The 12,474-nt window shown below is 53.2% G+C and overlaps 4 protein-coding genes across 5 annotated transcripts; 2 read left to right on the top strand and 2 right to left on the bottom strand.

The window, feature by feature from the left end:
- Positions 1 to 114: 114 nt before the first annotated feature.
- Positions 115 to 4,150, bottom strand: NCU01964 (RING-9 protein). The gene is made up of 2 exons (XM_959235.3): positions 932 to 4,150; positions 115 to 868 (listed from the first exon to the last, which is right to left on the bottom strand). Exons 1-2 carry the CDS (start codon positions 3,181 to 3,183, stop codon positions 529 to 531), a joined length of 2,592 nt encoding a protein of 863 aa, XP_964328.2. The 5' UTR covers positions 3,184 to 4,150; the 3' UTR covers positions 115 to 528.
- Positions 4,151 to 5,071: 921 nt separating this feature from the next.
- On the top strand, positions 5,072 to 8,964 carry cyt-20 (cytochrome-20). Its single transcript, XM_959236.3, has 2 exons — positions 5,072 to 5,429; positions 5,509 to 8,964. The coding sequence occupies exons 1-2, from the start codon at positions 5,213 to 5,215 to the stop codon at positions 8,571 to 8,573; spliced, it is 3,282 nt and encodes a 1,093-aa protein (XP_964329.3). The 5' UTR covers positions 5,072 to 5,212; the 3' UTR covers positions 8,574 to 8,964.
- Positions 8,965 to 9,323: 359 nt separating this feature from the next.
- Positions 9,324 to 10,939, top strand: NCU01966. 2 transcript variants are annotated; one of them, XM_011394613.1, is made up of 6 exons: positions 9,324 to 9,392; positions 9,456 to 9,470; positions 9,683 to 9,710; positions 9,773 to 9,808; positions 9,940 to 10,010; positions 10,115 to 10,939. In XM_011394613.1, exons 2-6 carry the CDS (start codon positions 9,467 to 9,469, stop codon positions 10,252 to 10,254), a joined length of 279 nt encoding a protein of 92 aa, XP_011392915.1. In that variant the 5' UTR covers positions 9,324 to 9,392; positions 9,456 to 9,466; the 3' UTR covers positions 10,255 to 10,939. The 2 variants fall into 2 exon arrangements, with proteins under 2 accessions (XP_011392915.1, XP_011392914.1); XM_011394612.1 differs by having other exon boundaries at positions 9,346 to 9,470; positions 10,115 to 10,773.
- NCU01967 (hypothetical protein) lies at positions 10,710 to 12,372 on the bottom strand. The gene is made up of 2 exons (XM_959238.3): positions 11,136 to 12,372; positions 10,710 to 11,055 (listed from the first exon to the last, which is right to left on the bottom strand). The coding sequence occupies exons 1-2, from the start codon at positions 12,015 to 12,017 to the stop codon at positions 10,768 to 10,770; spliced, it is 1,170 nt and encodes a 389-aa protein (XP_964331.1). The 5' UTR covers positions 12,018 to 12,372; the 3' UTR covers positions 10,710 to 10,767.
- Between the last annotated feature and the right edge of the window lie 102 nt (positions 12,373 to 12,474).

Genomic DNA, 12,474 nt, shown 5'->3' with positions numbered 1-12,474 from the left:
CCGTGGTGCCCTTCTGCAGGTTTAGCAGTCAGCAGGCCAAGCCATACTAAAATACTTCGGGCACGGAAATTCCTAGCATTTATTGAGTCTGGCTTTACAGGGCACATTACTGTATCACTCACGGTACATTTTACATTCAGTGCTTGTGATGGTCAACGGCCGCTCAATACCTTCATAGACTTGTGCAGGACGCCGCAAGAGGCATTCACAACACCATTGCTCTCCAACTTTATCTGCGTACACAAACTGTAACGCGGATCAGACTGACAGTGAACAAGTCCATAATACCAATCTGCCTGGTTGCACCAATTAGCGAACGTGGAGGACATTGCGTCCCGAGTTCGCGAACTACTTCCAACGCTTGTCTGTACCTGATGTCCGCAAATGGTCCCTGTCTGCGTAAAATGCGGTGTAACAAAAGAATGAATATTCCTGCAGCTTGAACCGCTGCGATTCGAGTCTCAACCAAACCCGTATGCTATGACCATCTCCCGAGGTATCTCCTTCTATCAATGCGCATGCTGAAGCTCACTCGTGGTCTGTCCTTCGGCTTAGAAATGTCGGCCTAGTCCCGAGACTGTTCGACAAGGCGCTGAACCACCCATCGCCAATATCGAAACCGCCTCGCCCTCTCTCAGGAGCTGAAGCCGCAGCTCTTCCTTGCTCAACATCAGTGTTCCTCGCCGGGGACTCGGATCTAAACATGTTGTCTCCAGACCCAGAAGCCTGACCGCCATCCTCCTCCTCACTATCATCATCGCGGTATGGCTCGTAGCGCGGGGTAGACGAAGACCCTCGTGCCAAAGACCTGACAACATCGCCTTTACAGATAGGGCATGTGCGACGCCTAGTGGTGAGCCAGGGCGTTCTGTTGTATTGTCAGCATCCCGACAATTCTGAATGCTCAGGGGCATTGGGGGATGTCACTTACATGCATTCCGCATGGAACTCATGACCGCAGGGCAAACTCATTACCCTGCTAACTCCATCCACGTATTCCTCCAAGCAAATGGCACACTCCCTCTGCCGTCCCATGTACTTCTTCCACTGGCTAGCGCGAGTGGTTCCTTTCTCGTGAGCCGGCACCCTCGCCGCTTGCAGGGCACTATCTACCCTCAACAAGTCCGCGGGTTCAGGGACTCCTGTCGTTGTACGAGACCTTGGTCGAGATCTAGATGGCCCTTGTAGTAACGGAGTCGTAGGGGTTGAGGCACCGCTGGGAGATGGCACCCTCGACGATTGACTTGGCGAACGAGGAACAGTATGGTAAGTCCGTACCGGAAGACGTTCCACAACGGATTTCGGGGCTCTCCATCTCCGTCTACGGATTTTGGCGCGAAGTATAAGAAGAGCGTATACAACTGTCAAAGTAATAAGAGGGCTTATTACCAGAACAAGAAGGGTGTCGAAAAACGGACTGGCACCGCTTGTGGGTGTTATAGTAATCCATAGCCCTTCTCGATTTCCCGCCCGGTTAATTGCAGCTGGCGGCGATGATTTCTCGGCGTAGAAAGACGGTATCTCATACGGAGGGAAATCTTCGCCGTCGTCCTCGCCAAATATCTTGGACATCAACCCACCCGAGGAACCTGAAGATGAGTCGGAGCTCCGTTGTCCAGACTGCGAGCCTGCTAAGACCTCGCGGTCGTACCGGCCGCTGCCAGGAGTAATGCTGCCTCCTTGCGGTCCGTTCGTATCACTTTGGCTAGTCTTGCCGGGCTGCTTGGAGGAAGCACCGGAGGTACCAGCCCCTTGCTCATCACCGGCGGAATCATCACCACCGTGGCGAACAGATGATGCGCTGTTCTTGGGCGAAGAGGAAGCCAAATCAGGGTCGCGCCAGTCTTGAACTCCAATCTGGAAACCATCTTCAGGGATTCTGCCAGAGTCCGAAGCCAAGGCAGAGTTATCGCCAATGCTCCTGGAAGTCTTGTCAAGACCGGTTTTGATCACTTTATCTTTTTCATCACTCCAGTCGTCCACTATGATCCAATCCAAAGAGCCGCTGCTTGGAGGCCGGCTTTTATCAGTCGCGCTGTCACTGACAGGGCCCCGATGAAAGAGCTGCGAAATCCAGCTTCTGTGCGAAGGGCTGGATTGAGTACCACTGTCTGACACGCTTCCCTGAGGACCTGTTACCTTGGTCAACTGTCGTTTGGAGTTGGTTTCAGGTGTAGATCTGGCGTGCTTTGCGGACCATTTAGGCGATTTTCTTTTCTTGGTCTTGCCAGAATGCTGGACGTTTGAAATCGGATAACCGCTCTCATCGAGAATATCCTGAAGGAAACTTCCTGGTTGCATCAAAGAGGATAAGAGGTGGGCGGTAGTTCTCGAGGTAAAAACAGATGGGATAGTAACGTTATCAACATTCCCGCGTGCGGACATTTGAATCAGTGGCCCGCCCTTCTGGTTATCACCAACGATGAGTGCAATCGCTCCACGCCGCTGTGCCCATTTGACCTTTTCGAGGAATCCGCAACCACCTCGGCTCAATAGCACAATCTTGCCAGTTATCTCGGCTGTCTCTTGGATCGACTGGATGTCTGCATGGCCTGAGCTCGAGGTTGTGGGAGGGTCGACGAAAGCATTTTTATCTGTTCGAAATCCTTGATGTAGATAATCATCCGTCCCATCATCGGCCACCGTTTCCACGTTCAGCTTGCTTGAGTGTGTTCTCGAGATGGTCTCGTGATCAGCCGCAGAACCGTCTACACTGTTGCTCCGCTTGAACCTTTTGTGATCGAACGTGGTACTGTCGGTCGTGTCTCTTGTTGGTGATTGTTTCGGCATCTTGATAGACAGCCGGCCCGGCGCACCCTCCCACCCCACCAAATCACTACAACCAAGCTCGCCTTCACCCTGCCCATCTTGGAGATTGTCATCTGTAAACCCACTCCCCGCCCAAAGTTGCCCACTAAGCCCGTCTTTCGGGAGTGGTGGCCCGAATATCGCAGGCCGTGCCGGGAAAAAGGTGCTGTTGTCGTCAAAGAGACTGATGGCTGCATTGGGAGGAAACAGCGTAAACGGGGCTCTAAACGAGAAGAAGGATCGCAACCCGGACGTTTCAGGTGCGAGATGCGAAACTGCTGGGCTCGCGCGGCGGGATGACGCTACGGCACGACAGAAGAGGAACACCGAGGCAGAGAAGAAGAGGACCAATATGGCAACTCGTGGAGTACGCATCGTGGGATCAGGAGCGGCTGATCACCGCGTGCACCTGATATACGCCGGAAACGCCTCCTAAAGCTGGCAGCCAAATCAATGTATCAAGTTGGTGGAGCGGGCGTTTCGATGCGCTCTGGAATCTTCGATTATGGGGACCAGCTGCTGCTCGAGCCGTCTGTGGCGGTGGGCCCAATCATTCGTATACACTACTATGTCGTCGGTGGCTCGAGTTGCGGGGATATCGGCGTTACTCGATTCGGGGGAAGATGATAGACGCTGATTGCCCGAACGAAAGGGCAGAATTGTCGAGGAAAGGACGGTGAGTGAAGTTCACGGTATTGAGTCGCAGGGGGGAAGAAACGAAGAGGGGGTTGAAGCTGGGGAGAAGGGGTTGGGATTCAAATAAATTGAAAATCGGAAAGCGAAGTTCAAGGCATTAGCGGTTTGGAGATGACGACCGGATGGAGTATACAGCTCAGGAGCGATGGGGCGTGCCGCGAGTAATCACACCACCGGTAGGGCCAAGCGCAGCGTGATGAGGGAGCGATTGACCATAGGATCAGAGGATGACTTGGATCCGACGGGACTATCCTGCGCTGGCGAGGGTAGACGAGGGTGTGTGAGGCTCACCCACTGGCCCCGACTTGACGACCAATTCCGTCACAGATGAGTTTCGTTGGGGGAGCGGGGTGGAGGGGAGCGCGCTTCGGGTTGCCAGGTGCTGCTGGCAGATGCCCTCGCACCTAACGAACCTGCCGTGGACAATGGAACTGGCTGGCTTCAAACGTTGGCAGGAATGGCAGCAGAGCATGGCTGGGCCTCCATTCCATTGCGAGGGGACCGAGTTCTGCGCTGTCGGGCTGAAGCTGCCCGCCTGACGTTGTGCTTTGCCGTGCCACGATGTCCCTGGTGGGCACCAACTGGAGCTTACAAGGGTCCAATTTAACCTTAGCAGGCGGATATCACATGGGTTCTCCCCAGATCTCCCACCAAGCTTGCTGTAACCTAGTCCTCTTCGAGCAATGCCGCTGTGGGAGCAACCGCTCGTCATCGAGACGAGCACCCAAGGCACTCACTCCACAGCTTCGAAGAGATCACACGGGCCCTTTTGGGTCTGTAAGAATTTCGGGCACACACCTACTGTATGTGAATGGTGTGGATGAAAGAAGGGGAGTCACTGATAAATATTCCTTTCTGGAAGACTCAACATGTACACGCGCCGTCACATCTCAGGCTCCGCGCGTTTTTGCGTTCCCGAGTGACATGTGACATATTCTCCATACCTAGCCAGATGTCGGGATGCCCGCTCGAGCTTTCTGACACAAGCTCCACAAATTGTTTCTTAAGGATGGTAGGTGTCGAGTCTTCCGGTCTTGCTTAGGTATAGCAACCTCAAAACCTCTAAAAAAAAGCTCAAAGATATCTTAACCCTTCCAACATCGTTGAAAGCTGAGTTGAGAAGAACTCAAGAGTCCTCGAGGGACTACAAAACGCTACAAGAAATATGACTGGGAAAGATCGATTCTGGGTCTCCCGTTCAGTTTTCACCAGGAATCACGAAATGACTCGAACGGTCGCCAGATACTGAGGCCACCCGAATGTAAGCCAACTGTTGGTGAGTCTAAACAAGCCAACAGGCAATAGCTAGGTACTTAGCGTACAGTGACTCGTGCATCCCTTCCCTTATATCGACGAAATACTTCTAGGTAAGGTAGGTTCCATGTATCGAAGTCGGAAGATGGAATTAAACTCGACGCTATGGTGGTACTTCCCATAAGGTGAAGGGAGCACCCTGATGGAGGGTGGGGAGAGGGGCTTGGCCTCTGTGACCAGGTACCCCTCAAACACTTGTACGTATGTAGTGTACGCGGGCTGACAGGTACAGTGGGGCCCGTGCGTGGGAAATCTTTTGACTCATGGCCATGGCTTCCGGCCGGCCTAGTCCGTCTGCCCCTCCGAAGGGCGGCCGCAGAAATTCCTGTCAGCCTGACGGCCCGCCTATAACAATCAACCCTTCAGCTGCCCATTGACCCTTATCGTCCTCTGGATGCCGCTTTCGTTGTGGCGATTGGCAATTGGAAGCTCGAGAAGGCATTCATTGCTTAAAATCACGTCGACCCGCGTACTTCCTGTTCCTCGACCGTATTCGACTTACAGCAACAACAAGAAAGTCATCATGCCGGGAGAAGATCAACCTGCTGCCGCGCCTGCCGCTGCGCCGGCTGCGCAAGACGCGCCTGGTGCCCCTGCCCCGAAGAAGAACGGTTCGTGAGCCTCGTGGATCTGAACTCTCCTATGTGCAATTGTGGCCACCAACTTACACCTGTTTCTTTGCTCTTGTAGACAAGAAGGAGAAGGCCAAGGCCGACAAGGCCGCCAAATTCGCCGCTAAGCAAGCCGCCGCCAAAGCGAAGCAGCCTGCTGCTCAGTCCGCACCCAAAGAGAAGAAGGAGAAAACTCCTGCCCTGCCTCCTTACGAAGATAGCACCCCCGCTGGCGAGAAGAAGGTCATCCAATCTTTTGAGCACCCTCACTTCTCTGCATACAACCCCAGCGCCGTCGAGGCGGCATGGTATCAATGGTGGGAGAAGGCCGGCTACTTCAAGCCCGAAAGCTGCAGGAAACCCTCGGCTGGCAAGTTCGTCATCCCTCTGCCACCTCCGAACGTTACCGGCGCTCTCCACTGCGGCCATGCTCTCGCCAACTCCCTGCAAGATACTTTGATTCGCTGGTACCGCATGAAGGGCTATGAGACCTTGTGGGTGCCCGGTTGCGACCATGCCGGTATTTCGACCCAGTCCGTCGTCGAGAAGATGCTCTGGAAGAAGGAGAAGAAGATCCGTCAAGAACTTGGCCGTGAGAAGTTCACAGACCTCGTCTGGGAGTGGAAGGGTGAATACCATCAGCGCATCAACAATGCCCAGAAGCTTATGGGCGGCTCGATGGACTGGAGCCGCGAGGCTTTCACCATGGATAAGAACCTCACCGCTGCCACCATGGAGACTTTCTGCCGTCTTCATGACGAGGGCCTCATCTATAGGTCTAACCGCTTGGTGAACTGGTGCACCCACTTGAACACCGCGCTCAGTGGTTTGGAGGTCGAGACCAAGGAGATTACCGGCCGTACACTTCTCGACGTTCCCGGTTACGACAAGAAGGTCGAGTTCGGTGTCCTTACACACTTCAAGTACCAGATCGACGGTTCTGAGGAGACGATCGAGGTTGCCACCACCCGTCCCGAAACCATGCTTGGCGATACCGGTATTGCCGTCAACCCGGAGGATCCCCGCTACACCCATCTTGTCGGCAAGTTCGCCCGCCACCCCTTTGTTGACCGTCTCCTTCCCATTGTCACCGACAACTACGTTGATAAGGAGTTCGGTACAGGTGCTGTCAAGTTGACCCCGGCCCACGATTTCAACGATTACCAGCTTGGTCAGCGTCACAACCTCGAGTTCATCAATATTCTGAACGAGAACGGAACCCTCAACGACAATGCCGGCCCTTTTAAGGGACAGAAGCGCTTCGACGCCCGTTACACTGTTGTGGAGGAACTGACCAAGCTTGGACTCTTCGTTAAGAAGGAACCCAACCCAATGAAGATTCCCCTTTGTGAGAAGTCTAAGGACGTTATTGAGCCCATGATGACCGAGCAATGGTGGGTTCGCATGAAGGAGATGGGTGAAGCTGCGCTCCAAGTTGTCGAGGAGGGCAAGGTCAAGATCTCCCCCGAGAGTGCTACTAAGTCCTACAAGAGGTGGCTTGCTGATATCCAGGATTGGTGTATTTCCCGTCAGCTCTGGTGGGGCCATCGCATTCCTGCTTACCGCGTCATCTTTGAGGGTGAGGAGGGCCAACGTGAGAACGAGAAGTCCGAATGGGTGGTCGGCAGGACACAGGAGGAGGCTCAGGCAAAGGCTGAGGCCAAGTTCGCCGGCCGCAAGTTCACTCTTGAGCAGGACCCCGACTGTCTCGATACCTGGTTCAGCTCCGGACTTTGGCCTATGGCCATTCTTGGCTGGCCCAACACTGAGAACCTCGATTTCAAGAAGTTCTTCCCTACCAGCATGCTCGAAACCGGCTGGGATATTTTGTTCTTCTGGGTCAGCCGTATGATTATGCTCAGTCTCAAGATGACCGGAGAGGTACCGTTCACTGAGGTGTACTGCCACAGTCTGATTCGTGATTCCGAGGGCAGGAAAATGAGCAAGTCTTTGGGCAACGTCATTGACCCTCTTGACATCATTCGCGGTATTGAACTAGAGGATCTCCACGCAAAGCTGCTGGTCGGTAACCTGAAGGAGGAGGAAGTCGCCAGAGCCACCAAATACCAAAAGACTGCCTTCCCCGGCGGTATTCCCGAGTGCGGCGCGGACGCCATGCGTTTCACCCTTCTCTCCTACACCACTGGCGGTGGCGATATCAACTTCGACATCAGGGTTATGCACGCTTACCGCAGATTCTGCAACAAGATTTGGCAAGCCAGCAAGTACGTCCTTGGTAAGCTTCCTCAGGACTTTATGCCCAAGGGTGAACTTGACACCGCCAACTTCTCCGTTCCCGAGAAGTGGATCCTTCACCGCATGAACGTGGCTGTTAAGGGCATGAATGAGGCTCTTGAGGCCCGCGAGTTCTCCAGAGCCACCAAGGTGGCCTACCAGTTCTTCTATGACGAGCTCTGCGACGTCTTCATCGAGAACAGCAAGGGTATCCTTAGCGACGGTACCCCCGAGGAGCAGCAGAGCGTGCAACAGACACTGTACCATGCCCTTGATGTGGCGCTGCGCCTTCTCCACCCCATCATGCCCTACATTACTGAGGAGCTCTGGCAGCGTCTTCCTCGCAAGCAGGGCGATGGCGAGACCATCATGCTTGCTCCCTACCCTGCCTTTGAGTCTCAGCTCGAGTTTGCGACCGAAGCTGAGGACTATGAGCTTGGTCTCAAGTGCGCCGGCGGCATCCGCTCCCTGGCTGCCGACTATAACATCAAGTCGGATGGCAGAGCGTTCATCAAGGCTACTACTGCGGACAGCCTTGCTACTGTTAGTGCTCAGCTCGCCGCCATCAGGACACTCTGCGGCAAGGGTGTTAAGGAGGTCAACGTCTTGGGCGCTGATGAGGAGCTGCCAAGAGGCTGCGCCGTCTATGTCATCAATGCCGAGATCACCGTCCTTCTCCAGGTTGGCGGTAGCATTAGCGACATCGATGCCGAGATCAAGAAGATCACCACCAAGTTGCAGAAGACTGATCTCACCATCAAGAAGCAACAGGAGCTTCTGTCTAAGGATGGTTTCGAGAAGGTCAGCGAGGCTGTCCAGGAGTCTGAGAAGCAGAAGCTGGCCGATGCCCAAGCGGCAAAGGAGAACTACCAACGCACTCTGGAGGAGTTCAGCAAGCTCAAGATTTAAATGAAATTCGGAGTTGGCATCTGTTTAAGCGTTTACTACGGTCCCTGAGTGTCCGAACAATGCTCAAAGCGTCAGAAACGTTGTAGCTAGTATTTTTTTTTCTCAATCAAAACGGCGTAGTTCGGAATTTGAATCATCCCACTATAAAACTTTGCGTGATAAGAGATGCATGTAGTGTTTCGACTTTCGACTTTCCGTTAACTGATGAGTATACCAAACCTGCATCTTATCCAATTCATTTGAGCATGTTTTTCTGTATTGTCCTGCTTATTTCAGTTACCAGAGTTAGTTATCTCAGCACTCAGATCACCCTTCCGTCTTCGTTCTTGCTCAGAGGTTGGTAGTGACGTACCTTGTCTGAGCACTGAGATAATACAAGAGCCTGTTTTCCTAAGGTCGCTGTGGTCCCTTGAAAGTGATTTGTAGGTGTATTCATTGGTTATCAACTCCGTACAGCCATCCACTGCCATACAGCCTGAAGCAACAAACTATCTTGTAAAACTGATGCTTCATTAGTTGCTTCATCGCTGCGGTGCTGCCATGGAATTTGGATGACTGAAGTCTCGAGTGGGCCTGTCCGGCATGGAAATTGTGGGTCCGCTAAGAGGAACGGGGTGGGCGGAACGCTAAGTAGTGCACAGTGCAGTGATGTACGCCCAACCTGTAGCGCAAGCCACAGCACTCAGCCACAAGTGGCGGGAGACGCGGCAGCCCTAAGCGGGAAATCTGGCTTGCCGCACATTCCCAAAATTTCGCGATCCCCTACTTGAGAGAATCATCCAACTCACGACAACGCTCCGCCCGGTGACGACGACGAAGGTATTTCCGCTCCACCCCAAACAGTCGGTTCCTTACGGTCATACTGATTTTGCTTGAATACAGCAACCGCCAAAATGAGTAGGTTTTCCCTGATCCTGCAGACACACGACGTATCCCGATACCATTTTTGATCGACCACTCGCCAACGACCAAATTTACGATCCGGTCGAAATGTTGCACTGAGCGACTGTAAACTGGACGATATACGGCTCGAAGACGAAATTATGCACGACAGCTATAGGAGGATGCAATATGGCTGGAACACGATGGGCTGACACGGTCGCAAACAGCTAAGGGAACTTCGAGCTTTGGCAAGCGGTATGTTGAGGACCCATACGGCTTGGACACTGTCGAATAAGGGTAACTAACTCTCCATGCAGCCACACCAAGACCCACGGTCTTTGCAGACGTTGCGGGTAAGTCGACACGAATCCGAAACCGATTGAGGAAGGAGAATATATGGGTCGACGGCCGCGAAGATGAACGAGAACTATCAACGACGTCCGGCCGCTACAAGAGAACAAGAGATTGACAATCGATTCACCAGTCGCCGTTCGCTCCACAACCAGAAGAAGGTCTGCGCTTCTTGCGGCTACCCTGCCGCCAAGACCCGCAAGTGTACGTTGGACTCTTTATCATCCTCGAGGGGGCGCCTACCAAAGGGGTTCCCCCGGATCTTGGGCGCAAGTGTCAGGATGCTGACAACAGGGTGTGCAATACAGACAACTGGTCTGAGAAGGCCAAGCGCAGAAAGACCACCGGCACTGGTCGCCTCCGTTACCTCAGCACCGTCTCTCGCAAGTTCAAGAACGGCTTCCAGACCGGTGTCCCCAAGGGCTCCAAGGGTCCCGTCGCTGCTTAAACGAGCGAACTGGGTTGGATTTTCGGTTTTCTCGGGTCGATTAACGTGAACTGGCGGCGGCGAAGTGGGACAAGTGGGACGGGATCGTTTTCTTTGGCGGGCGCGGTGTAACCAGGGACTGGGATTATCTCCGGATCGGACCTAAACTCGCTTTTTGCTGCTGCTACATCACATCAACGGGCAAAAGGTGCACGAGGTTTCATTTTGCGCGCGCGCGGGAACTTGGTCTTCAAAAGCATTCTTGACATGCAAGAAGCAAACATGGCCATGAGATACAATGGCGTAACGTCTTTTTGCTGAAGTGGAAACAGCAAAGTCTCCCCGCGGACAAGCAAGCTCTCAGACTAGGTGGTGGGCTGAGTGTCGCCCGGTCGAGCAAGTTTTACTACTCTTCAATTCCAGTTCCGTTTTTCACTCGAGCATCTGGACATTTGGGAGGACTACGAATGTCAAATATGACGTGATGTGTGATGATCATCAATTTCAATATCAGGCCTGATGTTCACCAGCTACTTATTGCCCCCTTTCGAAAACCCGAACACCACCATCTCCCCCGACATGATACAGATACTCCTTCTCCTCTATCTGTTTCTCGCCGCCAGTGTCTCCGCCACGCGTAATCCTGACCACACCACTCACATCCTTCGCGATGCCAGTATCAAGCAATCTGAGGCTCACAACCATCTCTGCTTCATGCGCCAGTGACAACACAAACGACGCGTGATCCTTGTCAAGTGTAGTCACCTGCGAAGCGATCAATGGGTCGTCGGCAGACATCGTGAGTATCGTAGCATGTGATTTCTAATATTATTCAACATCAGTTTCTTCGTCCAATATTTCATTTCGCCTAGATATCTCCTCATGGGACGACGGCGACTTACCTCTCTGAGATCCAACAGTAAATCCTGCAAAGCTGATGAAACCAGCCCATTCCCATCCGACGTAGCAGCCAGCAAAAAGTCGAGCTGGTCAATAACCAACACAACCTTCTTGTTCTTCTGGCACAGCTCATTCAAAGCAGAGTGTAGCGTCTTGCTCACGTCTGCCACTGCCAAACTGGGAAGAGAGCGCTTCCACTTTTCTCCTTCGACGTGTCCTTGTGACGATGATCCCCCGGTGGTCGTTGTTGTTGTTGTAGCAGGTCGTGGTACTTGTGGTGGTCCTCGTCCCGGCACTGTTCCTGTTGCTCCTGCTGACCCCCCAGTCGCCGCCAATGGCACCGGAGGTCTTCTCACCGGAAGCCCTCCTCCGCCACCAACAACAACACCCTCCCCATCAGAACCAGACCCAACCCCCACACAAAGTCCATCAACAAAGCCCAACTTCCCCCTCCTCCCCAACCCCTCCAAATCAAGGCCCAACCTGCCCGCGCTCTCCTTCCAAAACGCAAAGTCGCGGAGGAAGCTCACCAGCAACACTCCCACACTTTCATTCCCACTCTCACCCTGATCACCAGCATCTCCTCCATTTTGTTGTTGTGCGGGGGTAGAGGTGCGTAGCTCGAATTCCGGCTCGACAGCTATCGGCATGCGGGTGCCCAGACGTCTTTGGCCTTGGGGTTGCGATACTGCTGCTGCTGGTGGGCGTGAAGGGAGGGAGGATCTGGATGTGGAAGAAGATTTGAGCAAGGTGTACAGGTAGCGGAGGAGGAGCCAGTTGGTGTTGGCGCCGAGGATGCCTGTTAGGAGGATTTGGGATTGTGACTGGGACGGCTCAATCACGAGGTATGGCTCTAGGAGGTGAGGGATATTTCTGGATGTCATTTTATGTCTTTTTTTTTTTTGAGCCAGCCGCTCAGGTTAGACGTGAGTAAAATCGATTGGTAGGTGAGTATTAAGGGAGTATCGATGTGGTGGTATGTTGATGCGAGAATAACATGTATGCCTCCCTAGAGAAATATGTAGGTAGTGTGATGTTGTGGTTGGCCCGGGTTCGAAACGAGGGGTTTCCAGTGTTTTGAAGACAAACGAAGGGGAGTGATGGGATGAACGCAGGTAAGATAAGACAAAAAGTTCTTATCCGAAAGAGTCGGGTTGTACAATGGCAGTGAATCAAGTTGAGGAAGGTGAGCCTCGTGAGCTTGTGTGACGAGACCTGTGATGCAAAAGATACCTCTAGTGGGGCTTGCAAGGGGAAAAAAGAAGGAGAGCAAATAGAGGGGTCATGACTTAGTACTGTATAGTACTAGCACACAGTACGCATGTCACGTCGCTGCGGTGT

Source organism: Neurospora crassa, linkage group I (assembly GCF_000182925.2).
Source record: "Neurospora crassa OR74A linkage group I, whole genome shotgun sequence".
NCBI lineage: Eukaryota > Fungi > Ascomycota > Sordariomycetes > Sordariales > Sordariaceae > Neurospora > Neurospora crassa.
The sequence above is the reverse complement of the archived record's forward strand: the minus strand, read 5'-3'. Positions and strand labels throughout refer to the sequence as shown.